Source organism: Denticeps clupeoides, chromosome 11 (genome assembly GCF_900700375.1).
Source record: "Denticeps clupeoides chromosome 11, fDenClu1.1, whole genome shotgun sequence".
NCBI classification, from domain to species: Eukaryota; Metazoa; Chordata; class Actinopteri; order Clupeiformes; family Denticipitidae; genus Denticeps; species Denticeps clupeoides.
Window position 1 is genome coordinate 5,780,389 of NC_041717.1, and position 27,529 is coordinate 5,807,917.

Genomic DNA, 27,529 nt, shown 5'->3' on the forward strand with positions numbered 1-27,529 from the left:
CCACCAATGGGCTGCGGGTTCAGGGCGGGCCGCTCCGTGATGAACGGGGAGGGGGGACCGCTGACTGCTGACGGGCGCACACGCCACACCGGCCGTCCGGCTGCCCGTCCCCGGAAAACGCCCCTCTGTTCGGAAGGTCGTCTTTAAAAGATGAAGTTCCACGGCGCCCTTCCCCGCCGGCGGGCCGCCTCCGATGGAGATCGCGCCCGCGTTTCGCTTCCCAGCCTCGGCCCGAGCGGCGCGCCACTTCCCTTTGACGCGGTAAGGCGGTGCGGCGCGTCACAAGCCGGCGTCGTGCTGCTGCTCGTTATTTTGATTTTTTTTTATACCGAAAAGCGGCCGGGACGGCTGCGTCACCGGCGGCCGGACGCTCCGCCGAGCGCAGCCCGGTTGGTGCGCGGTGCCAGGTCCTTCCGACGTTTTCATCGCGCCACGAAGGACCGCTGCCCACGCCAACATGGCGGAGCCCGTGGAAATAATCACGCCGTGGAACACGCTCCGAGGCAGGTTCCCTCGGATCTGCGGGGGGGGGTCGACCCCAAAAAGTCGGGAGCCCCCAAACCCACGCGGGTCAGGGTTCCTGTAACACGTTACAACACGACTTATTGTAACGTTATAAGCGTTCCACTACAGGAGCACTACAGGATGGAGAAGTCTGGAAAAGGTGCCTGCAATGACAGTTCATCAGGGCCCATTACTGCACTGTTAAAAATGCAGCCGGTTATAAAAGAAATCATTAAATGTCATTAAACCAGTAATCTCTGATGCGTTACTGGTCCGTTTCTTACTGTTTCGCCATTTTAGAAATATGAACAGTTGTTCCACAGACAATTCATATGTAATAATTTCTTAGTCATTGGTGATGATGTGGATTAGACCGTGCCGTACCGATGCCTGATTATGAAGCGTAATGCGCTCAATTCTGCACATTTTTGTTTCCGCCAAAATCGTATTATAGGCTGGCTACGTGCTGAAACGGACTCAAAACGCCGTCCCTTACTCGCGTTCAGCAGGCCGACTGGTCCCACCAAAACACTGGTGTCCAGCAGATCTGAATGGATGGGGGGCTTGGTGGCTTCAGACACGCTCAGCTCTCAAGTGAGAGCGCCTTGCAGGAGGCCATCTTTCTCTAATGAACGACTTGTACTTCCGTACGAAGCAGTGCCGGAGAATATCTTCTCCGGAAAACGTGCTTGCAGCCGGAGGGAAGCGGTCTCCATGACGATGGCCATCGTTCCTCTGAGTCTGGAACAGAATGGCCACTGTATTCTGTTAACCCGGTCAACCAAGAGCTTTTATTGGTCTGCATATTCGCAGCTCGCGCTCCTGCCGTCCTCAGCTGTTCGGTTGCGGCCGTTGGTTTTGCATTTTCTCGTGCAAATTTACTGACAAAAAAAATAAAAAAAAGACCCAAATTATTGCAACAAGCCTTGCAATCTTATAGTGGACAGTCATGACGTCTACATCGAGTCAGGGTTTTTTTTGTGTGTGTCATTGTGATACACAGCATAGCACGTTGGGGAACACAACTAAACTTGTTGTCTGCATTTTACCCATCATGCTTTTGTGAGCCATGACAGGCGCCCGGGGAGCAGTGTGTGGGGACGGCCCCTTGGCGGCTCCTTTCAGTTACGAGTCCGCTTCCTTACCCGTTAGGCCACCACCTGTCACGGCCGTTTGGCATGGCGGGGCAGGTGATCTGAGATGATGACAAGACTTGACGATGAAGAAGGACGCATTTGCACAACGTCACGAAACAGGGGGTTAATGTGTGATAAAACAGGTCCGGGGAAACATCCGGTAACAGGTGAAGATGTAACAATGACCCGACGGTGAACAGACACGATCAGGGCAGCTTTATACGATCAGGATACACGCACGATGGAGGCGTGCATGTATCCTGCAAAGTTTACGAGGGTCGTGTTTGCGTATGTTGTCACCTCACCTCTGCAGTGCCTTGATGAGTTTGGAACATTATTTCATTTTTATTGCACCGTGACTTCTTCCACGTGTGGAATACAAATGAATTGCATGCTGTGGGCTGGCCAAGGCTTGTTGATTCCATGAATTTCAGCACAATAAAGTCCTCGCCTGGTTGTATTTAGACTTGTGGTAACAGACAAGACCAAATCTAGCAGTGGCGGCCTAGCGGTTAAGGAAGTGGCCCCGTAACCAGAAGGTTGCCGGTTCGAATTCCGATCCACCAAGATGCCACTGAGCAAAGTACCGTCCCCACACACTGCTGCCCACTGCTCACCAAGGGCGATGGTTAAATGCAGAGGACACTTTTCGTTGTGTCACCGTGTGCTGTGCCGCAGTGTTTTACAATGACAATCGCTTCACTAAAGTGTCAGCAGGACTCCAGGTCGGTGCATTTATTTATGATTAATGTAATAATATCCCAGCATTGATATCCCTTCAGTCCTCTGTGTCCACTGTCGTACGTCTCGGAGTAAAGTCGTGGGGACGGAGTGGGGACGCTGGAGTTGTCGCTTCTCAGACCTGGTCTGCATTGCGAAACCGGCGCCTCTGCGGCCGAGACCCTGAAATAACTCTGGAACTGAAGCGTGCCTGAAACGGGTGATAAACGAGACTCGACTTGCCCCGACGCGAAGACTATCCTTCATAAATAATTCCCCTTCTCCGGCTGCCGCCATCATTGCAAATCTTTTTTTGAATTATTATTTTAAAGCCACAATCGACCCCAACAGTGCGAACGTGAAGCGTCATGTTCCATATTCATGCGCGTTGTGTGCGTGAATAAAACTGCCGCACGCTTGTCCACGGGCGTCACAACAGTGCGTGGCGTGGTCATGACCTTTATTTTTAGTCCCCCCGCACGAGAAACCGCCAGGCCACCACCCCGAGGCAACCGGTGAGTAAAAGTCTCGATTTATCCGCCCCGGTTCCAGTTCCACCTGTAGCCACGGGCGCGGACGCGTCATGGCCGCGCGTAATAAGTTGGGCCCCGCCCACCAGGACCCTCGGTGGCGTCGGTGTCCTGTGTGTGGACATCAGTGGCGGCACCGCGAAATTACTGGCCGAAGGACACACATCTGTAGGTCGCAATGCATGGACGTTATAGGACCTAATGTCTAATGTCACAAATGACATAACACAGCAACTGTATTCATTACATGTCATATGGGGGGGTGACCTGGTTTAAAAAAGATTATACACTGTACACGATATACACTATATATGAGGAATATTCAGACACACACACACACACAAAATGTTCCACAGCATTCTGTCCATAAAATCTTTCCTTTGCTTTTTTATTTTTTAAATCTGAGGCTCGCCCTAATTCCTAAGGTAAATAAATCATACGGTATGGAAAAACAGCGACGTCTAGGTTTTATTTTAGGAACGTCTTATCTTTTCCTCTCTCCTCAAAATGGGGCCTCTCTTGGGGCACACGGGTCTCATTTGGGACGTCTTTCCAGGGACAGGACCGGACCCGGCGTCCGAGGGGAGCAGCGGTGCAGACGGCATGAGACATGCCGAAGATGGCCAGAGAGTCACTGGGCTAATTACACTATCGATCCTCGATGTGAAATTCCCTTTTGTCCCCCCACTGTCTTATCTGCTGACTGTGGCGGTGAATAGTGTCATGCGTTGTCCTGCCCAGTGCGCTGCTGTGCAGTTAAAAAGGTCCTTAACGCAGGGTGACAACAAGGTACGTCAGGCAGCACGTGTACGGTTTCCAAGTTACTAGGTTGGTTGAAAGTGACGTTGATGGAAAGAGGACCCGGTCGCGCGCATTCACGTTCTTTTTAGACATTTTGGTGTTCACCTCCTTTGTGTTCCTTTGGCAGGCTCCAGTTGATGGAATTTGACATGGACTATGAGCGGCCAAACGTTGAGACCATCAAGTGTGTGGTGGTAGGGGACAATGCTGTTGGGAAGACCCGGCTGATCTGTGCCCGGGCGTGCAATGCCACCCTCACCCAGTACCAGCTGTTAGCCACCCATGTGCCCACAGTATGGGCCATAGACCAGTACAGAGTGTGCCAGGAGGTGAGTGAGACCAGTTTAACAGTAATAATAAATGAGCATTTAGAATTAATGCAATATGATACTGCAATTTATTATTAGCAGCTGAAGGATATTTAGCCCTTCAGTCGTGGTTATTGTGGCGTTATTCAGTGTTTTCACATCCCCTACACACAGCACACTGATCTGCAAATATACTCATAATGCATATACACGACACAAAAGATTCCAGATATAGGCAAAAGCTGTGCGCTTATGAGTGTATGTTGATTGTATGTCCATGCATCTGACAGGTCTGCTTTTTTTCAATCAGGTATTGGAAAGATCCAGAGATGTTGTAGATGATGTTAGTGTGTCCCTCCGACTCTGGGACACCTTCGGGGACCATCACAAAGATCGGCGCTTCGCCTATGGCAGGTAGGGGCTGTTTTGTAATAAAAAAATGCTTCATTTGATTCATTTGGGTGGTAGTAGTCTAGTGGGTAACACACTCGCCTATGAACCAGAAGACCCAGGTTCAAACCCCACTTACTACCATTGTGTCCCTGAGCAAGACAATTAACCCTAAGTTGCTCCAGGGGGGGACTGTCCCTGTAACTACTGATTGTAAGTAGCTCTGGATAAGGGCGTCTGATAAACGCTGTATATGTACATGTAAATTTGATTTGGGTAAAATTTGCCTTTTGTCTTGTAATTTCATTTGTATACCATAAGCCATTCAATAGATGTTTGGGTTCATCAGAATTTGGCATCTTTGGAAATGGATCGGTACCAGCAAGATCAATCAGTCCAAAGGAGAATGTCCAAGCGGTTATTGTGAAAATAAAGTGATTGTCATTGTGAAACACTGCAGCACAGCACACGGTGACACAACGAAATGTGTCCTCTGTATTTAACCATCACCCTTGGTGAGCAGTGGGCAACCATGACAGGTGCCCAGGGAGCAGTGTGTGGGGACGCTGCTTTGCTCAGTTGAACCTCAGTGGAACCTCGGCAGCTCAGGATTCGAACCAGCAACCTTCTGATTACGGGACCGGTTGCCAGTTTGAATCCTGATCTGCCAAGATTCCAAGGCCAAACAAGAACAGTTTGTAAATATAAATGACGATACGGCTCTTTGTGCTTGAAACAATAATTCATCACTGGTCATCCCCAGTGAGCCTTGATCACCCATGACCTTTGTCTTTCCTTGATCACTTGTGATAGGTACCAACCACTGCATACAAAGAACACCTGCTGTTTCAGAGCTGCTTACTGTGTTCACGTCCACTTGTTGCCTAATATATCCCACCCCCAATGGGGTACTACATTTACATTTTACATTTATTTTACAGCATTTATCAGACCCCCTTATCCAGAGCGACTTACAATCAGTAGTTACAGGGACAGTCCCCCCTGGACCAATTTAGGGTTAAGTGTCCTGCTCAGGGACACAATGGTAGTAAGTGGGGTTAGAACCTGGGTCTTCTGGTTCATAGGCGAGTGTGTTACCTACTAGTCTACTACTGTAAAGAGATCACTCTCAGTCCTCCTGCTGTCCCTCATGACCAGCCTTTGCAGGCTCATCATGTTCAACATCCACTGGGACCTCAACGCTCTTGCTGGGTGACCCAGTGCTTTGGTCGACATCTAAGACTGCACTACTTAGCATTGCAGCCAAAAGTCTTTGTGATCTCATTAGATGTTGATGCATTACTCTCAAGAGACTTGGTTTTCATTTCTTTAAACTTCTCCCATCTTCCTTCCTCCTTAACTTTTCAGCTTGTCATTATTCCTGCTATTAAGGACCCACTATTCACATTGTTGGCTTTGTTTTGGATATTACGTTGAACAAATGTTAATGTTTGCCCACTCTGCTGTGATTGGCTGTAAAGAGTATTTCAACCTGGCTTCTTATTTATGGAAAAGGGCTGCAGCACACAGTGGATCAGCAGATTTTCAGTCTGCCCCTGGACAAGATTTCCACCGTTGTTCTCTCCATTAGTCAGAGAGACTCACGTTGGGCCTGATTATTCCTGCTTGTACCTCCACTACTTTAACGAATGACCAGGCGGCATACTGTTCATCCCCTTCGCCATCCATCACCAGCTTGTCCTCTTCCACCGACTTGTCCTCTTTGTTGTCTGCTCCACAGATCTGACGTCGTAGTGTTGTGTTTCTCCACTGCCAATCCCAACTCTTTGCACCATGTCAAAACCATGTGGTACCCTGAGATTAAACACTTCTGTCCACGGGCACCAGTCATCCTGGTTGGCTGCCAGCTCGATTTGCGCTATGCTGACCTAGAGGCAGTGAACCGGGCACGTCGTCCACTGGCAAGGTCAGAAACCTTTTTATTGTTCTGTTGTTTCGGTAAAATTTTGTGTATTTGTGGGTTATATTTGTATTTGGTCCGCCGAGTGGTTTCCAGGCACGTTTGATGGCAGCGAAATTGAATGTTCTCTTTTCCATAGAAAATCTCTGGAGCACTTTTCTCTGTTTAATGACTGTAGATATGCTACATATCTTATCACATGTGCTGCCTTTTTATTTGTTATCTTTATTTGTCCCATTGTTCAGGCCCATTAAATCCAATGAGATTTTGCCTCCCGAAAAGGGCCGTGAAGTCGCCAAGGAACTAGGCGTGCCGTACTATGAGACTAGTGTGGTGGCTCAGTTTGGGGTGAAGGACGTCTTTGATAACGCCATTCGAGCCGCCCTCATCTCACGGCGCCACCTGCAGTTTTGGAAGTCTCACTTGCGTAATGTGCAGCGCCCCCTTCTGCAAGCCCCATTTTTGCCACCTAAGCCACCCCCGCCCATCATCACCGTTCCCGCACCGCCTTCCTCCACTGAAGAACACCCAGGCCGACTGCTGGAGGACCCGCTCTGTGCTGACGTCATCCTGGTCCTTCAGGAACGACAGCGCATCTATGCCCACCGCATTTATTTGGCCACGTCGTCCTCCAAATTCTACGACCTCTTCCTGACAGACGTGCGGCCAGAGGAGGTGGAGAAGCCTCCGCGCCCTCAGGCCCTCGCAGGCCGGGAGCTCTTCATGCGGGCGGCCAGCTTTGATGTTTGCGAGAGCAGCATAGAAGGCGATCGAGCCAACCTTCGCGCCTGCACCAGCGATGGGACGCTGAAGGGGGGTGAAGCCGAGGAGAGGGCCAGGAGGGGTAGGCTGCTCTCGTCCTGCAGCCGGGCCTTCGTCAGCATACAGGAGGAGATGGTGGATGACCCCGTCACCTACAGCACCAGACCCATGACGGTGGTGCACATGGACCCCTCCATGCAGCCAGGGCCATTCCATGCTGTCCTGCGCTACCTGTATACTGGCCAGCTGGACGAGCATGAGAAGGATCTGATGCACATTGCCCATATCGCCGAGCTGCTAGAAGTGTTTGACCTGCGCATGATGGTGGCCAACATCCTCAACAATGAAGCCTTCATGAACCAGGAGATCACCAAAGCCTTCCATGTGCGCCGCACCAACCGAGTGAAGGAGTGCCTCGCCAAGGGCACATTTTCGGGTGAGACGGATCTGTTCATTAGGTCTCTAATGTCTGTACATCATAACAAAAGGCTTTGTTTATGATAATAGCATGTACTTTGGTACATTTATGGTCAAAGGCAGTCCGAAAACACTGACATTTAACATTATTTAACAAGACATTTAAAACATCTTGAAATGTTGGTTTGATGGACGGATCTGAGAATTCTGCTTAAAAAAATATACAAGTTTATCTTTACCCCTGTATGCTGATTTATTGCATTTAGGTTTTTTAAACTAATGGCTGGCATCTTGAAAAATGTCATGAATGATTTTCAGGGCAGTGGACAAGACTAATACATGTTTAATAAATTCTACAAATTATTCTACAATAACAACACCATAGATGTCACAAATGACCACCTGGGAATGTGTCTGCCATGAGTGGCATATTCTCAATTAAAGATGGAGAAATGTTCATACAGTTTTAAAGTAATTAACTGCTCATTTTGCAATGAATGAATCATGATTAATCATGACTTAAATTTGCTATAATGTATATTCAAAAGAATGATTTTATTTGCTGTGAACTGCATCACATTTGCTTTGGCAAGAATTAAGTCCATATCAATCAGATCAACCAGTCAGACCCCACATAGGAAGTAAACAAAAACAGCTGTATTAAAAATGTATTGGTGAAGGCCGTTTATGGTAAACCAAAGTACCATTGCCACAAAATACACATTTTACGGGACTTACGGGGGAAGGAAGCGCAGAGGTCTGACATTCTGGGAAGGGGGTTTTATTATTAAATAAACAATAAACACAAATAAAGACGGGCGCGGTGGCCGAAAACGATTTAACTTAAATACAGACAAACTAAAACTAACCCGTAGGCGTGTGGCGATTGCCAGAACTCAAATTATAAACAGTGTTACCAACTGAAGTTCACGAAAATGCCAGCGACCCCGAACGGGCAGAAACTTCCGGCATTTATGGGGCGTCAGGATTGGATTCCGGTGTGGAGCCCAGCTGCAGGCAATCCTGACAGAGCCCCCCCTCCAAGGGCTACGTCCTCGGAGCCCCAACAGTACCATCAGTGGAGGCGGCGGGGCGGACGGCAGCAACCACAGGGCTCCTGCCCTGCTGTATCCTCCCCTTGGAGGACCCGGTCCCTCGGGCTGGCTCCCCGGCGTGGTCAGGCGTGGCGGCCCCGGTCCCTCGGGCTGGCTCCCCGGCGTGGTCAGGCGTGGCGGCCCCGGTCCCCTCGGGCTGGCTCCCCGGCGTGGTCAGGCGTGGCGGCCCCCGGTCCCCTCGGGCTGGCTCCCCGGCGTGGCGGCCCCGGTCCCTCGGGCTGGCTCCCCGGCGTGGTCAGGCGTGGCGGCCCCGGTTCCCTCGGGCTGGCTCCCCGGCGTGGTCAGGCGTGGCGGCCCCGGTCCCTCGGGCTGGCTCCCCGGCGTGGTCAGGCGTGGCGGCCCCGGTGCCTCGGCCTGGCTCCCCGGCGTGGTCCCGCTTGGCGGCCCCGGACCCTCGGCCTGGCTCCCCGGCGTGGTCCCGCTTGGCGGCCCCGGACCCTCAGCCTGGCTCCCCGGCGTGGTTCCGCTTTGGCGGCCCCGGACCCTCGGCCTGGCTCCCCGGCGTGGTCCCGCTTGGCGGCCCCGGACCCTCGGCCTGGCTCCCCGGCGTGGTCCCGCTTGGCGGCCCCGGACCCTCGGCCTGGCTCCCCGGCGTGGTCCCGCATGGCGGCCCCGGACCCTCGGCCTGGCTCCCCGGCGTGGTCCCGCATGGCGGCCCCGGACCCTCGGCCTGGCTCCCCGGCGTGGTCCCGCATGGCGGCCCCGGACCCTCGGCCTGGCTCCCCGGCGTGGTCCCGCATGGCGCCCCGGACCCTCGGCCTGGCTCCCCGGCGTGGTCCCGCATGGCGGCCCCGGACCCTCGGCCTGGCTCCCCGGCGTGGTCCCGGACTCCCGTACCTGCACACAATAATCAGGGCCGATCCATCTGGGTACGTGTGGGCCCTGTCTCCACATGTCCCCTCTGATACGTCTTGTGTCACCCCCTGCACCGCGCAGGGAGATTGTCCCAGAGCCTCCGGCGACTGTTCCAGGCACCCCAGGCTGGTGCCTTCTGGGACTATGCAGCCCCTCTCGCTGCACGGCCCTGGTGCCAAGGGGGGGGCATTGCCAGACCATCCGGCTAGCCCCTTCTGCGTCCGTTGGGACAAGCAGGCCCTCTTCCTGCCTGTCCCAGCTGGGTCCTCATGCCTACCCGGGGGCTCTATGGCGCTCCACCCCTCTGGAGGCAGACGCAGGCCCATGCCTGGCCCGCCCTCCTCACTGGCTACCGGAGGACCCAGCTCCATCGCTTCCCCACCTCCCCTCCCCTCAGGAGGAGTCCCCAACCCGAACTGCACCCCCCCAAAAAATTCTTTGGGGGAGCACCCCCCCCGGCTGGACTTAGGGGTACCTTGGGGCTTGTCCACCTCGCCTTGGACCAGCACATTCGGGTCAGGAACCTCCTCCCTGGGGTTCGGCTCCGCGGCTGGGTCGCCATCTGGTGGACACAAAGAGGGGAAGTGGGGGCGACATACGGACACATATGCCACACAGACACACACAGACAGAGACAGACAGAAGAGAGGGTCGTCTGGCTCCCTCTCTGGGCTCTCCGGGACCTCCTCAGGGGGCACAGCCAGGATCTCGGGAGGAGCGACCTTCTCGTCGCCCACCAGTGCTGGGTCTTCTTGCCCCGGATCCTGACTGGCACTGGATGTGGTGGAGGGGCAGAGTTCGATCCCTGGCTCAGGCCGATCAAACTCCGCCCTCAGTCTCTGTTGGAAGTCCCGAAAACTCCTGTCTGTCTCTCCCTGCTGCCAGAGGGTTGTGCTCCAGCCCCATGCTGATCCAGTCAGACACGTGAGGATGGTAGTGATCTCGTCTGTGTCTGCTGCCCCACTGAAGGGTCCCGGGACAATTGGGCTGTCCCACACGGGGCTGGGCACGTCGCTGGAGATGGTGGTAGGTGTGTGGTGTGGAGGGGGGTGGACGTCTTCTCCAGCAGGTGTGGACGCTGGTGCTGCGCTGCCATTTCGCTGGGGAACGTCCGGGCAGAGGGAAGGCGGGTCGGCGACTGGAGCAGGAATGGAGGATTCCCTGCGAGGCAGTCCCGGCAGCGCAGTTGCTGGCTGGCGACCTCCCGTCGCCCTCTTCCACCAGCTTTCCTCACACTGCTGGGAGGGACGTGGGTCTCCACGGACCTCGTGACGATCCTGGATGGGCGCGATGGGCGGAGCCATCCCGGCACCGACTGCCCAAACGGCGTCATCCTGGTCGTCGTCCGTGTCAACCTCGTACCCCCGGAAGTCACATGGGTCATCACGGACGCCGCGATGATCTCGGACGCGCACGCTGGGCGGAGCCATCCCGGCACCGACCGCCCACCGAAAATCCACGTCATCATCGCTTTCGTCATCCGTGTCCTCCCACCGGTGACTCCAAGGGTCGTCCACCCTGCGGACATCCTGGACCCATGGCGCGATAAGCTCCCATGGGCAGTACTCTGGCCATTCGGGCTGGAGGCTGCCCACCTCCTCGCTGGAGGAACGCCGCCGTTGTTGTTGCCGCTTCTCACCCCCCTGGAAGTGACGTGGGTCCCCACGCACCTGTTGACGATCGCAGACTGGTGCGATGGGCGGAGCCCAACTCTCGTCTCCCGTGCTCTCGTCGTCGTCCGTGTCGTCCACGGGGAGCCTTGCCAGCAGAGCGCAGAGTTCTTGGCTCGACATGCCGAAGATCGTGGGGGTCGCATCTTCTGCGCTCGCTGCCCACGTCACTTCCTCGCTGCTGCCGACGCCAACGTCCTCGCTCCGCCCACTCACCCGCCGACGTTGTCGCTTCCGGGTTTCGCGGAGTTTCCCGGGGGTGACGTCATCACGCGGCGCCGCGTACCACGGCTTCTCGGGGAGAAAACGCTCCACCAGAACGGGCGGCGCGTCTCTCCCGTGCCGTCCGCGTTCGCCGCGCCGGGCTGCGTCCTTCGCGGCGTTTCTTCTCCTCTGCTTTCTACCTCTGCGCTTTTGGGTGGGTCGCTGGCATTCTGTCACGACTACGGACTTACGAGGGAAGGAAGCGCAGAGGTCTGACATGCTGGGAAGGGGGTTTTATTATTAAATAAACAATAAACACAAATAAAGACGGGCGCGGTGGCCGAAAACGATTTAACTTAAATACAGACAAACTAAAACTAACCCGTAGGCGTGTGGCGATTGCCAGAACTCAAATTATAAACAGTGTTACCAACTGAAGTTCACGAAAATGCCAGCGACCCCGAACGGGCAGAAACTTCCGGCATTTATGGGGCGTCAGGATTGGATTCCGGTGTGGAGCCCAGCTGCAGGCAATCCTGACACTAGTACATCTGAACCAGGTTACCCAGTGCATGTTTGTTTGGAGATGATAAAAAAATGAAGACTATTCAACGAGTGTGTTACGGGATGAAAGGTTTCCACGGCAGCCAGAGAATTCCATATAGCACATTACATTTACATCTACATTTACATTTACACCCTTATCCAGAACGACTTACAATCAGTAGTTACATCGACAGTCCCCCTGGAGACACTTGGGGATAAGTGTCTTGCTCAGGTATTTGAACCTGGATCTTTGGTTCGTATTCGATGTGTGTGTTTCTTCTGAGCTTTATGTCTGCAAACTGCACATTCCTTGCAAAGTGGGCTGTTGTGTGGTCATTTTTGTATGTTTCTGCATCAGACGTGGTGTTCAAAGTGGATGATGGAACCATTATGGCCCACAAGCCCCTGCTTATCTCTAGTTGTGACTGGATGGCAGCTATGTTTGGAGGACCCTTTGTGGAGAGCTGCACTAAAGAGGTATTAATTAATCTTTTCTTCATCTATTCGCAGTGCAGCGATTAACAGGGTGATTAGTTTATGGAAAAACAACGCTTTTCTGTGTCTGACACCTTATGAGTGACAGAGTGATTTTGCACAGCAGTGTTGATCTCCTGGTTACATTTGGTCTATAATATGTAAGAAACAAGACAGTACAACTTGCTATGGTGAAAATATACAGTTTACAGTTAAATTTTTGAGGGCAGATGATGCATGCATCAGCATAACTAGTATTAACCTGGTTAAAATAAGATAAAACAAAAGTAGTAAAGGAAACATTTTAAAAACATTTTCAAAAGTAATATATTCAATGTGGTCTGAGCCTGAAACGTATTTTTTATTTGAAGCTCAGCCAAACTGCAAGGGTATTTCAGGGGCACAGGTCTTTGGTCAGGACAGGGCCATTCTAGTTCACCGATCGTCTGTAAGATGTTCCTTTGTTATCAGAGAGGTTTGAATTATCATTTAGTCTGAAGGCAGTCGCTTCAGTTTCAGCTTGGGGTTTTTTTTTTTCCTGCAGAGGCAAATATCTTTTGGAATGAAGGCCATTTGTTTCTGTGAGCAAAAAGACCTTGCTATAAACACCTATTTACTCCAAGACTTCTTCTTGCATATGGCTGTGATGTTCAAGGAGTGTTTGCTGCCAGTAATTCCTGACATGATTTGTTTGGCATGCATTTTTATTTTTTTTTTTGCTGATGATGGCGTGATGGCTGTTGAAATGACGGTAAAATGTTGTGAGCGGCGCTCTGTACTGCAGGTGCTGCTTCCCAACACCACAGTTAGCTGCATGCGGGCAGTGCTGGAGTACCTCTACACGGGCCGATTCTGTTCGCGGCCAGACCTGGATGCTATGGAGCTCATAGTTCTTGCCAACCGCCTTTGCCTGCCTCACCTGGTTGCCCTTACAGGTACAGACCACACACATTATTATAAACCTGTATTACGAACATCTCATGGAGTGCACCCAGTCACAGCTGACGGCATCTGGAACACCTCGGAAGATATGGTGGGAATAAGACAGAATCAGGAATGGAACTGGGATTTTGTCCTTTCTTGTTTTTGCCTCAGAACTCTACACAGTGACCATGCTAATGGAGGCCGCAATGATGGGGGCTGATGTAGATGGGGACGTGCTGCTGTTTCTGGATCTGGCTCAGGTAAGGGCCTGCTGTCTCTCCTCAACGATTGTAATGCCCCGGACATATCTGTTGGAGAAGATAACTGTTCCAAGAGGTCAACAATGGATTTTATGACAGGAGGAGTTGTAGGGGAGCAGAGCGCTGTGCTGGCTCCATGGGTGTGGCGGACGTACCAGTTTGTGCGGGTCAGACGCAAGCCTTAGACAAAAATGCAGTTATTGACGTTTACTGATGTATTGATGAACTATGATGAAAGAGGATTGGTGATCATTGCATATGTTGCTTTGTATTTGTACATAGGTGGGTGAACATATATGTGTGTTCTCTACAGTAAAAAAAGAATCATTATAAACGTTATAACATTATTACATTACAATTAAAAAATTAATAAACCAAACCAATAAACACAGTAAAGCACCTAATAATAGAAGGACCAAAAACAGCAGTGCGTCCCTCACTCAAACTAATCAACCAGAAAATACAAACCATCATACATGTTTGTAGCAGATACAAGTAGTTCAAGTCGAAATAGAAATACGCAGAAGTAGGAAGATGAATCTGAAATACAGCAGAAAGATAATAACAGACATGAACCTCAGCAGATTAAGGCTCTCACCGCTACGGCATTCAGACCAAAGATCTCTGCATGCGCGATTCACATTCACAGCAGATTCGGCCCCATCAGGTGTCCTACTCAGTCCTACAATTTACATTTACGGCATTTATCTAACTTATCGACTCACAGTCAGTAGTTACAGGGCCAGTTTCCACCTGGAGACACTCAGGGTTAAGTCTCTTGCTCAGGGACCCACTGGAAGTAAGTGGGATTTAAACCTGGGTCTTCTGGTTCATAGGCAAGTGTGTTACCCACTAGGCTACTATCAGCAGGAATTTCGACCTTGTGACCTTGTGTGGCTTAGCTGGTTGAATGGAAGATTTATATAACGGTATGTTAAATTTGTTCTTTTCTGACAGTTCCACTGTGCTCACCAGCTGACAGACTGGTGTCTACATCACATCTGCACCAACTACAACAGCGTCTGCCGCAAGTTTCCCCGAGACATGAAGGCCAAGTCAGCAGGTGCTGTGCAACACAAGAAACAATGAAATAAACAGTGCCTTTGTCTAACATCTTAATCCACTGTATACTTGATTACTATTTTTTATATTCTTTCTGGGCAGACAATAGGTAAAGAGATCATTTCATTTGGAACTGATCTTAAAATATTTAGGTTCATGGGTCAAAAATAGACCATAAAAATTCAAAGCCTTACTGACAGATATGATAAAGGCTCATTTATAATCTGTGTATCATGCAGAAATGGACAGGTCCATTTCAAAGGATTTAACCATGTTGTGAATGCACAGATGTTAATACATGAACCAACCAATGCACCCAGTTTACCACTGAAAGCCAGACCAGAACAGACAGAGCAGGAACTGGAGGAAGAGAGGCAGAACTCTTTTGCCCCGAAGCTGGCTGAAGCACGAGGCCATCGGGGTAAATCGTGGGCTGCTTCTGGCTTTACAGATAGAAGCTTGAGAGCAGAGACTGGCTATGGCACTTGTGATAGAGCTGGGAGCCACCCTCTTTTTCCACCTTGTCCCAGCGTTTCGCTGCTTCTTCTATGATGGGCTATCCATCAGTCAGGATTAGATAAGTAAGTAAAGTTCCAGCTGGCATGAGACTTTAGTTATTTGTCTTTCAGGTAAGCATTATTTTTGTACTCACTGTGGCATATTGAAAATTGATGTGCTTGGAGCCAGAAGTTTTAGCAGCCATGACATAATGTCCATCACAAACGGATAAGCTGAGCCACGAGTGCTTGACCTTGTGAATAACGATGTCAGTCAATACCACATTTGCTGCTCCACCAGATACACTAGTCTGAAGGCTATTTTTATTGCTTCTTTAATCAATGCAACTGTACTAAGATCATTGAAAAAATTTCTTTTTAATAACCAATTAATCTTTAAAGGTGACAGACTTGTATTACCAGAGCTCATTTACAACATCAATTATGTCTGAACTGGAGTTTTGATCAATGTCACGTTATTTTATGGACAAAACAGTTGTTTTCTATCAAAAACTAGAATGTTTTATTTGTGACATTACAGAAAATCAGGAATACTTTGAGAAACACCGGTGGCCTCCTGTGTGGTACCTGAAGGAGGATGACCACTATCAGAGATCGCGAAAGGAGCGTGAGAAGGAGGACTACCTCTATCAGAAACGACAATGCAAGCGCAAGTGGCTCTTCTGGAACCTTCCTTCATCACCCTCATCTAATTCTCCTTCCTCCTCAGGCTCCTCAGCTGTCATCTGATTGGCTCTCAGGGTGCTGGCCTAGACCACATCAGGGTGCCGGAAGCATGGGCCGCATCAACAAAGGCTACAAAGGCCCTCCGGATCAGGCCCACCATTTGTTCCCTCCCAGAAAGCAGGGGAACCAGGGGGAGAGACATGGACACAGTGTTTTATTTTGCTTTTTTGTGCTGCATATCCAGCCTTCGGGCTTCTCGGACGCTTTGAGCTGAAGCCCCTGTGGTGTTCAGAGGGTGAACTCTTGACTCCAAAGTGTACATGGGCTGGGCTGCTCACACAAACAGGCCTGCGGAGCGACACATGCCAGGGTCTTTACCTCTTTTATAACCGCAACAGGGAGAGCGTGAGCATTCGCTTTTCCAAACCAACCAAGTGCTCGTCGGCTACAACAGGCAAGATATACCAGCAAACTGAAAAACCAAGACGTAACATCTATATCTCAGTGAGAAACCCATTTCACTCGATTTTGATTCAACAAAACCCTCTTAAAACAGTGTTTTTATCGCCTGTTCGCATCAGTTCTACTGGTATTCGACTCTTAAAGCCACTGATTGTCTGTAATCTGATATCCAGCGTTTGCACATCACATTTGGACGTTTGAGGTTTGAGTCTGGACCCTTCTGCTTGCAACAGACCATGATCCAAGCGTATTGGCAGACGTCAGTGTTCAGGATATGCTGAGTGTTTCCTGGAGCTCTGAAGTCAATCGAATATGAACTATATGATTGCAGGACAAGGATCTACAATGACGTGCGGTTACCTGTGTCTGAAAAAAAGGGCTCACTTCAACTGGCCACACACACACACGTAATTCAGCGCTTTATTAAAGAACCGATCCACACTCGTTAACATGGAATTACGGATTATTGGTCGTCGGACGGTTTTTCCCTCCTCAGAGCCACATTGTACTTTGACAGGAGACTGCGCTGCTTTTGTTGAAGCTCTCCCTGCAGGGGTGCACTTGTGACGCTCATGTACTGTGTAACAGCTGTTGGAGAGTCCTGTGCACTCCCCCCCCCGGGAGAGGAGCAGCGCCGCAGCCTGGAGCCTCGCCAGCCTGAAAGGCAGCAGAGAACCTTTGCACTGATGAGCTGTACGTTCTTCCTGTACGTTGCATGAGGCGAAAGATTAAGGCTGCGCCAGCTAATTCAGCCTGGGTTAGACTATGACCCGGCAGGAGCTGAAGCCTCTCTTCCCACCATCAGGTTATCCTCCAAAGAGTCTGTGAAACCAAAAGGCAATGGCTGTACGATGATCGCTTCATGTCAGTATTTTACTAATGGGAACACGGAATTTGTGGGAATACTCTTGGATTATGTAGCACCCACCCACCCAAACTCAGAAGTGCTATAGCATTAAAACAGTAGAGTTAAAACAGCTGAGCTTTTAAACGTTCCCCTCTGTGTGAACAAGAGAACGTTGCTGATAGAATAGATCTTTCATTCGTTGTTAGTAGTGCACTGCATTTGACTACAGATAAGAAGACAACAGGAAAATTGCCCAATCGAATGCTGACATGTCTATTGACGCTTTTTCTCCAGAATGCTGTCTAACAAAATGCTTGAACTGACGTTGCACCTTCTGAATTCTATAGGAAAATGCTAAATATGATTACAATGCTTGAAGTTCTATCCCTTTTAAATAACATAGTAAAACCATTTCAAGCGAGCCTTTTTCTGCATAGGCCTCTAATACAAATAGATAATACATTTCAGTTGGTGATGAAGCCAGTTTTATAAGAATGTTGCTGCTTGATAAAGTATTCTGCATGAGCAAGGCTGAACTACTCTAGACTTACTGTGACTGAATTTGGGCATGTGTCCCTGTAAATCTAGCCAGTATTCACATTTCAAGGTATTACGCTTGTAGGACTAAAACTGATAGTGTAGTGAATTGGAAATAGATGCCCAAAAATTGCCCAATAGCCCGCTTTCAAGTATGAGAGCCATTGCATTCATCCAAAACCATCACATGCCCCACACTGACTGGCATCCCATGCAATGTCACGCAACACTATTTTTGTACTGGTGCCAAGTCCACCGCCAGTGCTTGTTCACTAGTGTGAGGTCAGGTGATGTTTCTATAAGCAGAGTTTTAAATGGCCTGATGAGTAGCCTGATGATTGACAACTCTCATGCATGATATATTCGTATTCTAGAGCATTTAAACCCATGCTTGTCAAACTGTCACATGCACAATCATCAGTTACAATTCTCTTTGTTTCTTGTCCTATCTCTTAATTTAAGGAAATCCTTTGACCGTATACTACTGAACAAAGCCCCCTACTTTGTGCTCAATGCTGCGCTTAGCGCAAGGTCGAAAATTGATGAAGGTATACATTTTTGTTTATGCAATTCCAGCTCCTAGAGCTTTTCAGTCAATACATTTAGAAATGAATAAACCTATTTAAGCTTCCTAAGAATGCCAAATCTTACACCTAACAAATTATAAACTTCAAAGTCTACTAATTCACCCAATGTTCATTTTGAAAAAGACACCCATGCCTTAATGTACTGTTTGTGAGACAGTGAATGTGAATATTGTCACCGCAGGCCGTATTCGCATAGTGTTAAAAGTGTATGTGGTGCTGTGTGTACCGTACTTATTAATGTATTGTACGCTCTGTATTTGTGCAGAATACGCAAGTACAATGTGTTTTACTTGTGTTTTATGTGCAACATGTCTGTACTCGCCTGAGTTTTCTGCGCGGGCGGTGCAGATGTGGCATTAAGATTGTGTTCTGAATGCGAGACAACTGGAGCCGAGAAAGGCGCGAGGGAGAATACTTCCTCGTTACAACTTTATAACACCTTATAAACTAATGCAGGGAATCACAATCATTTGGCTCGACAAAACGCTATTGTGCACTTCATTTGGTCATTAGGTGTGTATGCAAGCTTGAAGTAATAATGTTTTTAAAAAGGCTGTAGTTGGTGATAATGTGCATAAAAGACACTTTAGTTTGCAGTGTAAATATTTGCTCATTTTGTGCACTATGCCGCGGGATATGATATGTGGAACGCACGCACCGGAAAACATTTTAAAAACGGCAAGTGTCAGGCGATTCGAACATGAAGATGAGAATGAATTGGGGAACCCGATAGCTTCTTTTCCAGACATTTTTACATTTGTCAGGTGCTAGTAACACCACCGCTGCAGAAAAAGCACAAACCAAAGGGGAGCTTGTAGCAGCACCAGGAGAATAAAGTACGTGCTACTTTGCTGCACAATCATAATATGATATAATATGAGGACGTCGTTCCAACGAATAGGCCTTGTGATCAAACTTGAATGTTTCCTCAGTGTCTGTAGCCTGAACTGATCGTTTTTCTCTGTCGTCAGGCAGACTTTTTCTTTTCTGCTCTATATCTGAAAAGACACAGTTGTTTGGAGTCGTAAAGAAACCGTAGACTCAGTGGCTTGTGTTCTTGATAAATGAAATGTACGTAGTCTTTCTAAAATAAATATAATGAGTCAGCAGCTCGGCCCGGTCATTTGTTGAGTCAATGTGTTCATTGCTTTAAATGCACAGTAAGCTGTTTATGGAGGTGTGCATGCGGGTGTCACATCGTGGGTTCGTTTAAGAGTCAACGTTCTTAAATTAACTTGCAATATAATACGTCCAGTTATAAAACAGGACTCTGGCGTGGGCGCCTACAGAGCAACGCACAGGGGGATGAGTGAGAAAATCTCTCTTTTTATGTTGGATTTACGGGTTAAATCAGTTGAAAGTGTCAGACTATATAACTCACTCTTGGGTGTCTTTTTCTGTGTACTAGTAAATAATAAATTGTCGTCTCTAGAAGGTTTTTACGTGTCGCTTAAATAAGACCTGCTGCTCCACAGCGTGGTTACCGGGTATGTTGCCAGATTTGTGAAAAGAAGAGGATTTGTCAAAAAAAAAAAAATGGACCGAGCAACTCGGTCAGCAGATTTACAGAAGGGTTAAAGAAACACTACGCGTCGCTGTTTGTCTGCGTGTGCCGGGACCGTACACACAAATAAGAGGAGACTCAAAAGAGCACGTTTCCGTATAACGAGCGGACCTGGCAACATGTGCACCGTCGACAGGTTCGCATGTGCTGTGAAGGTCGACTGGCTTGAAGACGGGGATGTCGACTCGTGTCGTTTCTGTCCACCAGGTCGTAATGTCGCGGCTGGGGGTGTTTAACTTGCTGGCTGTCGCCTGTTCGCTGTTTCACCACACGACTGGGGAGCCTTTGTCCCAGTCAGACGGCGACTTCTGCTAGTAAGTTACTAACTAGACCAAGACAGCGATGCAACCACAACGTGTACAGCTCATTTCACCTCAAGACTTTTACGTCACGAATATATAACATATTTTTAAAAACAAATTACAAATTTATGAAATTGGCTTATTCTAGCCAAGAAAACATTTTGTTGTAACTGTGTCACTAACAAGGTGGAATCATTTCATATGAATATGTGAAATAATATTTAATATAATGTCATTCTTGATTGTCTAGATTGTGAGCCCATGGTTAATAAAAGCATAACCTTAGCCTAATAATATTAGCTTTTCATAACAAGCTTTAAATTATACAAATTCTGACACAATTTCAAAATGCTGAGAATAAACTACAAAAACGTAATTGTAAAATATATAATGAATGGGGGAAGCACTCCAAACATTTCTAAACTGAGATTTGAGTTTCATACACACACATACATATTGGTACAGAGATCCACAGCTCCCGTATCCCCAGATGGGTGATGGGTGGCCAGGTTTTTGTGCAACGCCCTAATTTGTGTACTTTTAAGGGTTGGGGATATATAGTTGGATAATTCTCTCATCGGGGATTCTAAGGTTTAGCGAGTCTTCAGCCTGCTCAAAGGCTCTTTGTAGAGTTCACATCATAGTTCAAACAAATGGAACCAGTGAGCAATTGTCTCATTAGACTTTCTTTCTGAAAGATTTGTTTTAAAACTCTTTAAACCCTTAAAACTTTAAATCACTTAATAATAAAGGAAAATGTCCCCTAAAGAAAAAAGGGTATTCTCTGCAGACAACTAGCCTAGAGTATTGGATTAAAATGATTTCATTTGTAATTGACAATATTGACTGAAGATTTTAGGTCTTTTTACAAAAATTGACACAAAATCTTTATGTTAAGTGGTCATTTATGTTCCAGTATACTGAATATTTAGACATTTTAAACTCAGACGCCTCTCATCTGGCAGGGAGGAGGATTGCTCTAAAGGTCAATACTTAGTCATAGAGGGGGACAGATCATACACCCACTCCCACTCTGTAAGGCTCATTGAGTCCATTACCGCTGAATGAAGTCTTAGACAATAGGACGTGCAATTCTAAAGTAAGGACTGCAATCTTATCTTTCTTTGTGACTCTAGTGGTGGATTAGAGGTGATCTATCCTGAAGTTGCCGTTGGTGACTGTATGATCATCCCTCAAGGGTTCAGAAAGAAGATCACTAAGGAATGGGGTCCTCCAAAGGTCAAGCTGGACTGTGTTGAAAAGGTAAGTGGGTTTAACGTCTGCATTTGAGTACTATTGAGCCAGATGGTTGAGTTTTGGGTTTGTTGATTTTTAATGTTCATTTGAGACAGTTTTTTCCTCGTCCAGATTTATAAAGAAGCTGTGAAATGGCATCAGGAATTACGTTTCCGCACCCAAGGATCACGCAGGTCACTTCCAACAGTCAATCCCAAAAAATCAATGGCTTTCTTTGTTCAGATATGTTATGACAAACAATCACCAAAAGATGGCGCCATATTAATACAATAAGCGTCATGGCTTTCTCCGTGGTTCTTTAAAAACCCTTTAGGAGTTATAATATAAATACGAATGTTTCTAGTTTCTTGTCCTGTTGTCATGTTGTCCTGTACCAGCAAATCAACCTATTTCCATGTCTGGTGACAGCTCAGATACATGCAAATATAATGCAACGTCACATATGCACCTTTCTTACAAACAAATTTTTTTTGTATTCTGCCTCAGTGTACATGAAGCATATATCAAATTCCTGTACTCTTTAACTGACCCACATACCTCTACAAGGAACTTCTTGGTGGAATGCGTGTATTACTCTAAATATGAAAGAAAAAGATCTTGAGTGGAAAAATCTATACTCTGTCTGTAAAATGGAAACCAAAATGGAAGTCACTTCAATTTTAGAAGCTAGTTTATAAATTCCATAGCTAAGCAGTCTAGCCTGAGTGTGATATATCACCCTCGTGTTTCCTAAACCCCAATTGATGTATGGTCGTATTATCTATAATGCTGTCTTACATGATTCCCTTTTATTGCGGGAATTGGTGGCAGACAGCAAAACAGATTACATGTGAGATCAAATCAATACGAACTTTATTTACTGGGCTTTGATACGTAATTCCCTCCCCCTCCTGTGTGACAGTTACGTTAAACATACACTGCTTGGGGGGTCTTGCGAGCAGGATGTGGCCTTAGCTGGAGTCAGCACTGCTTTCCAGACCTTGTTCGGCTGAGCATCTTCACATTTTACCCCCCTCATACGCTCCTTTTAGCTGCGCTGACAGGGCAGCCACGTACCGCACACCAACGCCAACGTCGAGAGGCAGACTGGACGAATAGCGGTCAGTGGCCGTCACCTCCGCTGCTCCGTGACACCCACTTCCTCACTCGGCTGAGAGCAAGCTGGGTGATTTGTAATGTAGCATAATGGGCAGCGGTCCAGTGAAAGCGCTTCTAAATGGGCTTTTATGACCAAAAACAAAAGCAGAGGGCCATGGAAACAACAGATTTCCCTATATAAGCCTGAAAGTAATGACTCACAACATTACTTGAACTTACTTTCCCATTTGAAGCGGTCCTTATGTGATTGCAGTGCACTCTGAAATCGTAATTGCATCATCAAAGGAATGAGTTTCTCAGTATTTTAATATCTCTGTCCATAATGTCAGCCCCTCTGTTAAGTGATATCATATGAAGCATCAGTTAGATGTGAGATATTATCCTTTTTGTTGATGACAAAAATATGGCTGCTACATGTAGTTTTATTACAGCATGCATAAAACGTAGCAGTGGGGTCTTTTAATGCAAACCCGGGCTGGTTTTTTATTTGATGTAGCGCTAATGAAGGGCATTAGCGTGGATGATCCAATCCCAGAGATTAATTTGAGTTTTCTTTGCCTATCAGATGGGTGGCAGGATTATGAAGCGTCTCCTGGAGTGACTTGTGAAATCAATTTCTCATACTGTTTGTAAATTTAGACTGGTTTATATCGTTTTGTTTTAGATTAAATATAAGTCTCAGCAGTAGGTAATATAGAACATAAATGGATTTTCATTCATCTTTTAGTTGTTCATATTCTGGCCACTAATTACAATCTGGAAAATTTACTCATTTGCTCGTAACTAAAAAAGTTTGTTAATTTAATGTTTTTGGGTAAAAGGAACTATGAAGTGTAAATTTGGGAAATCAATAAAGAAAATTTTTGCCTGTTCAGCTAAACTGGTTAAAATGGTTATCAAACAGGCATTAACTAAATGTTTCATTGCAAAGTTATAAGGAGCCATTTTGTCCACTATAAATGATGACAAGTTAGAGGACTGTAGGGGGCGGAGCTTCCCAGAAAGATTTTTATCTGTCACTTTTTTTACTCATTTCTGGAGGATAATTATTATTTGTGGAGTTTTGAGTCTGTTAGCCACCGTCTAGCAGTTTTTTTTCTGTATTGATGTCCGGCTTTGGCTGAACAATTTGTTCCTTTTGTCTCTGCATGTGTGTAACTCTTGGTTAGAGGAATGAGTTTGGAATAACAGCGCTGATATAGAAGAGTTGTGACAGAACATTAATGCTGACTGCTAACAAGAGTACCATCATACTGGAATGTCTGAAATAGCGATGGGCACGGCAGTTCTTGTACTGAATCTTTAGACACAGTTCACTAAAAAGATTTGTTCAAAAGATTCTTTCCCGGAGCCTGCGACTCTGACCTCCTGAACCGAGTGTTTTGTGTTGTGTCTGTGGTCCTCTAACAAACACAGTTGTGAAATAAACTTATAACTTATAAATCATGATATTTTAAGTGTCCTGTCCTACACTATCTACTCTATCTCAGCAAACTGTACATTTACACTGAACATTTAGCGTTCCCTTCGCATTTGTTTTATTACACTACATGTTACATGCTGGGTTCCACTGTGTGCGAGTTGATGCGGTGGCAGTGAAGCAGAGTTTTTCCTTTCTGAGGTACACTTGAACACAACACACCAGGACATGCCACCACGCCTCACACCCCGACCATCTGAATGTTCACTGTTGTTGACTGCTCATTTAATCACGACCCCGCAATCTGTTACTGCTACACTCTTATCTGCAATGCTCTTTAGCAGAATCCATAGCCACTACCCATGTTCTCTTTTTTCATTTTATATTCCCATTTATTCCATCTTATTTGTTTTTATAAATAATTTTGTAACTATGCACAGTCAAGGTTCAGGGTGTATTTCACTGCGTGTTGTACTGACAGATAAAAACCTTGAATCTCCCTCAGTCGCTCCTGCCTAGTGCCTGCTACAGCCGGTGAGTTCCCTCTCTTCTCATTTTAGGTTTCTTTATCTGGAACCAAATCGCCAAGTGATTTGTTCATTCAGGCATTGGTTCCCTCCCTCCCTCCACTGCTCAACTGGACTGAGAAATGAACGAATCACTTGAGGGAGTTATTCAGTTCAGTATATTCCCTTAAAAGATCCAAACTTACAGCCTATGGGCCAAACTAGGAGTTGAATTAAACAGAAATTTTACTTGAGTTCAGTGCCAATTTAATACATTGAGTTTGTTGGACTGTTGCTATGTTATATGAACTTAATTTCTAAAGTAATCACAACTTAATTTGAGTTAGGTTGACTTTACTCAAAACCTCTAGTGAAATAAGTAGCATTACTATTTTTAGTTCAGTATGTTTTCAGTGCAGAGACGTTGGGGTTAAAACGTTAAAGCTCCAGTAAAAACTGCTGCATCTGTCTCAGCGGTATATTAACACTATAGTATAGTGATCTGAGTTTTAGTTCCTGCACCAGTTTAGAAGTGTGCCCGTTCCTCGCCGAACTCACCATTTTCTTTAATTGAATCAGCTGGCCGTATTGTTCGTATGTGCGATAACAAGCAGACGTGCGGGACTCTGCTGCATTTGGCGGCCAGAAAAGAGGAGCACAGGAGGGCTTAAGCCATTACTGTGATTAGAACTGCCTGACTGTGATCTCCCGAGCTCGCTTACCGTACTGCTAATAGCTGTTTCCTCTGTTTTCTCTCTCTCCCTCCCTTGCTCTCTCTCTCTCTTACTGTGTGAATGATTTTGCACGCTTTGCTTAAACCGTGTGGGGGCGTTAAGAGAGGATTTGAATGCAACCCCCCCCCCAATAGTCTTTTTATTTTGGTGAATCTCAGTGTTCTTCTCCGCTGGCTCCTTCTGATGACGACAAGGGCAGTAGCGGCTGCACCGCTAAGCCTGGCAGTGCCCACGGCAGGCTGCCGTCTCCGCGCTGCCCACTCACCCTCACCAGCCTTGGCGCAGACGAGCTTTCCGAGGGTGGGGTTCCTCTCCAGCAGACCCTGTCATTCCCAGGGAAAGCCTACACTCGTCCACCCATGCAGGATTCCTGAAAGGTCTTCCTGTTGGGACTGTCGAAAGACTTTTTTTTCCCTTTTTAATTTTCTGTGGGGGCGACTGTCCTCATTTTGAGAGTCAGCAGCTGTGTATATTTAGGCATCTGAAGCCTCCTCTCTCGCCCTGGCTGTGTTCTGCGAGGGAAAAGGGTAAACGTGACCGAGTGTGCCGTCAGGTGGGTGTAGAATTCCGCGTCTCATCTAGTCATGATTCAGGATGCTGCCTGACACCCCACACACTCGATAATGTTCCCATTATAATAACAGCCACATTTGTCTGACCTGGAAGCCAGTTTATTAAGTCATGGCCCGACTCTTACACAATGCTTGTGATTCACGGCGCACTTAGCGCGGTGAAGAATCACAACCGCTGTTCCGAGGTGCGCGGGATTGATTATGCATATTCAGTTGAATGGAGAGAGGCAGTAAGCCACATAATCCACGTTTCCACAAAGAGGGGTGATTTACATGTTGTGTAAGAATCCAGCCCCGAATAGCCCCCTGCAGGCAGAACCTGGCCAGACGAGCAGAAAACACTCCATCTTAGCTGACCTCTGACCTGTACCTTTCTGCTCCCCTCGCAGCCTTTGCTGTGGAGCCCTCTCTTGTGTCTTCTCTTTCTGCATCTCGCTGCCTCCGAATCAATTCACATTCTTCAGCTTCCTATCTGTCTCACTGTTGATGAGTGCAGATACTGTTCTGGCTAGGAGTAAATTATGGTTTCAGTTACTGTGAAAATGGGTTTTATCGCCAGTGACGGATGGGCGGTGGGTCCGGGGCGCAGAGCTCGTAGGCAGGCGAGAGTATTAGCCGCAGAATGGGTGTCTGGGGGGGATCACAGAGGCTCAGGCTGGGCCCTCGGGCACTGAGGACGTCCCTCCTGCCCACTCAGCAGCCTCCTGGACATGGCCTGCCATAAGTCCTCAAACTCCTACGACGAACTCGCACTCCAATCGGGCGCTGTATATTCACAATGTGTTGCTAAACCGGACACCCACAATTCCCTGAGCACCTTTATTGGTGGCTGCATGCGAATGCATGTTCTGCATGTGTTCATGTTCACTCCAGAGCACCACAAATCCTGCAGCTCCCGCAGCAAAACACGTTTTCTCTGGCCGCACTGTACCTTAGGTGCTCTTTAGTAAGTTTGCACTTTAGTGTGTTGATAATTGTCTAAATCAGTGTGCTAAAATTAACTGCGACTGAAGGCCAGTGACATGCAATAAGAATGCAAATATACCCGTATATTCTTTACCTGTGGGATTTACAGCAGGCTGTTGTGAGATTATATCATGCACAGCAGAGTGCATCAATAATTCTGTTAAATTCAGTTAATCTGGCATGGACAAGAATGAACAGAATCTGTTCGGTTAATCTTCTTGGTACTTTGCTCATCATTTTACCTTGCAGATGTGGAGCATAGTGTCATAAAAATTATGTTGTTTTCATGTATTGATAATCATGAAATGATTAAAATGTATTATTGAAATATAGCTCAAAACAAATAGAAAATGTTAAAAGTAAGTAAATAATTGAACTGTTACAAAGTACTTTCTTTGTGGACATAGACCACATTTTCCATTTTGCATACCACATATGTGCAGAGAGGATTCTGTGCTCAGTGGCACCTTGGCGGATCAGGATTCGAACCGGCAACCTTCCGATTACGGGTCCGCTTCCTTAAACGCGAGGCCACCACTACCCCACAATGCCCCATGACGAGGAGAGAGTCGGAACCTGGAGCGGAGTAGCCTATATTAATGAGTGGGCATTTGGAGAAATTATGTCATCAATACTTCCTGCTTGGCGCAAATAGGAAGTCGTGTCTGCGTTTTTCCCAAAAAAAATAAAAAGAACCCACTGGTTCTTCAGAGTCTCTCGTGACGGAACTAAAAGCATTCATTTGTGCTTATTTTTGCATCCAATAATCTAGCAACACTCGTTTTCAAGCCATGATGCTTCATACATATCGCCATTTCTAGCTACTGCAGGACCATAGACAGGCCAGAACAACTCATATTTATGTAAAATAAGTTCACAAAGTGAAATTTTCAT

At 47.4% G+C, this 27,529-nt stretch overlaps 2 protein-coding genes across 3 annotated transcripts in view; both read left to right on the forward strand.

Annotated features, from left to right (window-relative positions):
* On the forward strand, window positions 1-19,325 carry rhobtb2a (Rho related BTB domain containing 2a). Its single transcript, XM_028995435.1, has 10 exons — window positions 1-261; window positions 3,819-4,020; window positions 4,310-4,413; window positions 6,131-6,316; window positions 6,556-7,508; window positions 12,238-12,356; window positions 13,138-13,288; window positions 13,449-13,537; window positions 14,495-14,600; window positions 15,638-19,325. The coding sequence occupies exons 1-10, from the start codon at window positions 194-196 to the stop codon at window positions 15,844-15,846; spliced, it is 2,187 nt and encodes a 728-aa protein (XP_028851268.1). The 5' UTR covers window positions 1-193; the 3' UTR covers window positions 15,847-19,325.
* Window positions 19,326-19,408: 83 nt separating this feature from the next.
* The window catches only part of pebp4 (phosphatidylethanolamine binding protein 4), a 63,376-nt gene continuing 55,255 nt past the window's right edge, over window positions 19,409-27,529 (forward strand). The window contains exons 1-3 of one of the 2 annotated variants that reach the window (XM_028995436.1): window positions 19,409-19,525; window positions 19,988-20,094; window positions 21,219-21,345. In XM_028995436.1, the coding sequence (XP_028851269.1) occupies window positions 19,994-20,094; window positions 21,219-21,345 (228 nt within the window). In that variant the 5' untranslated portion in view covers window positions 19,409-19,525; window positions 19,988-19,993. The remainder of the gene's footprint in view (window positions 19,526-19,987; window positions 20,095-21,218; window positions 21,346-27,529) is intronic. The other variant, XM_028995437.1, reaches the window with a different exon arrangement.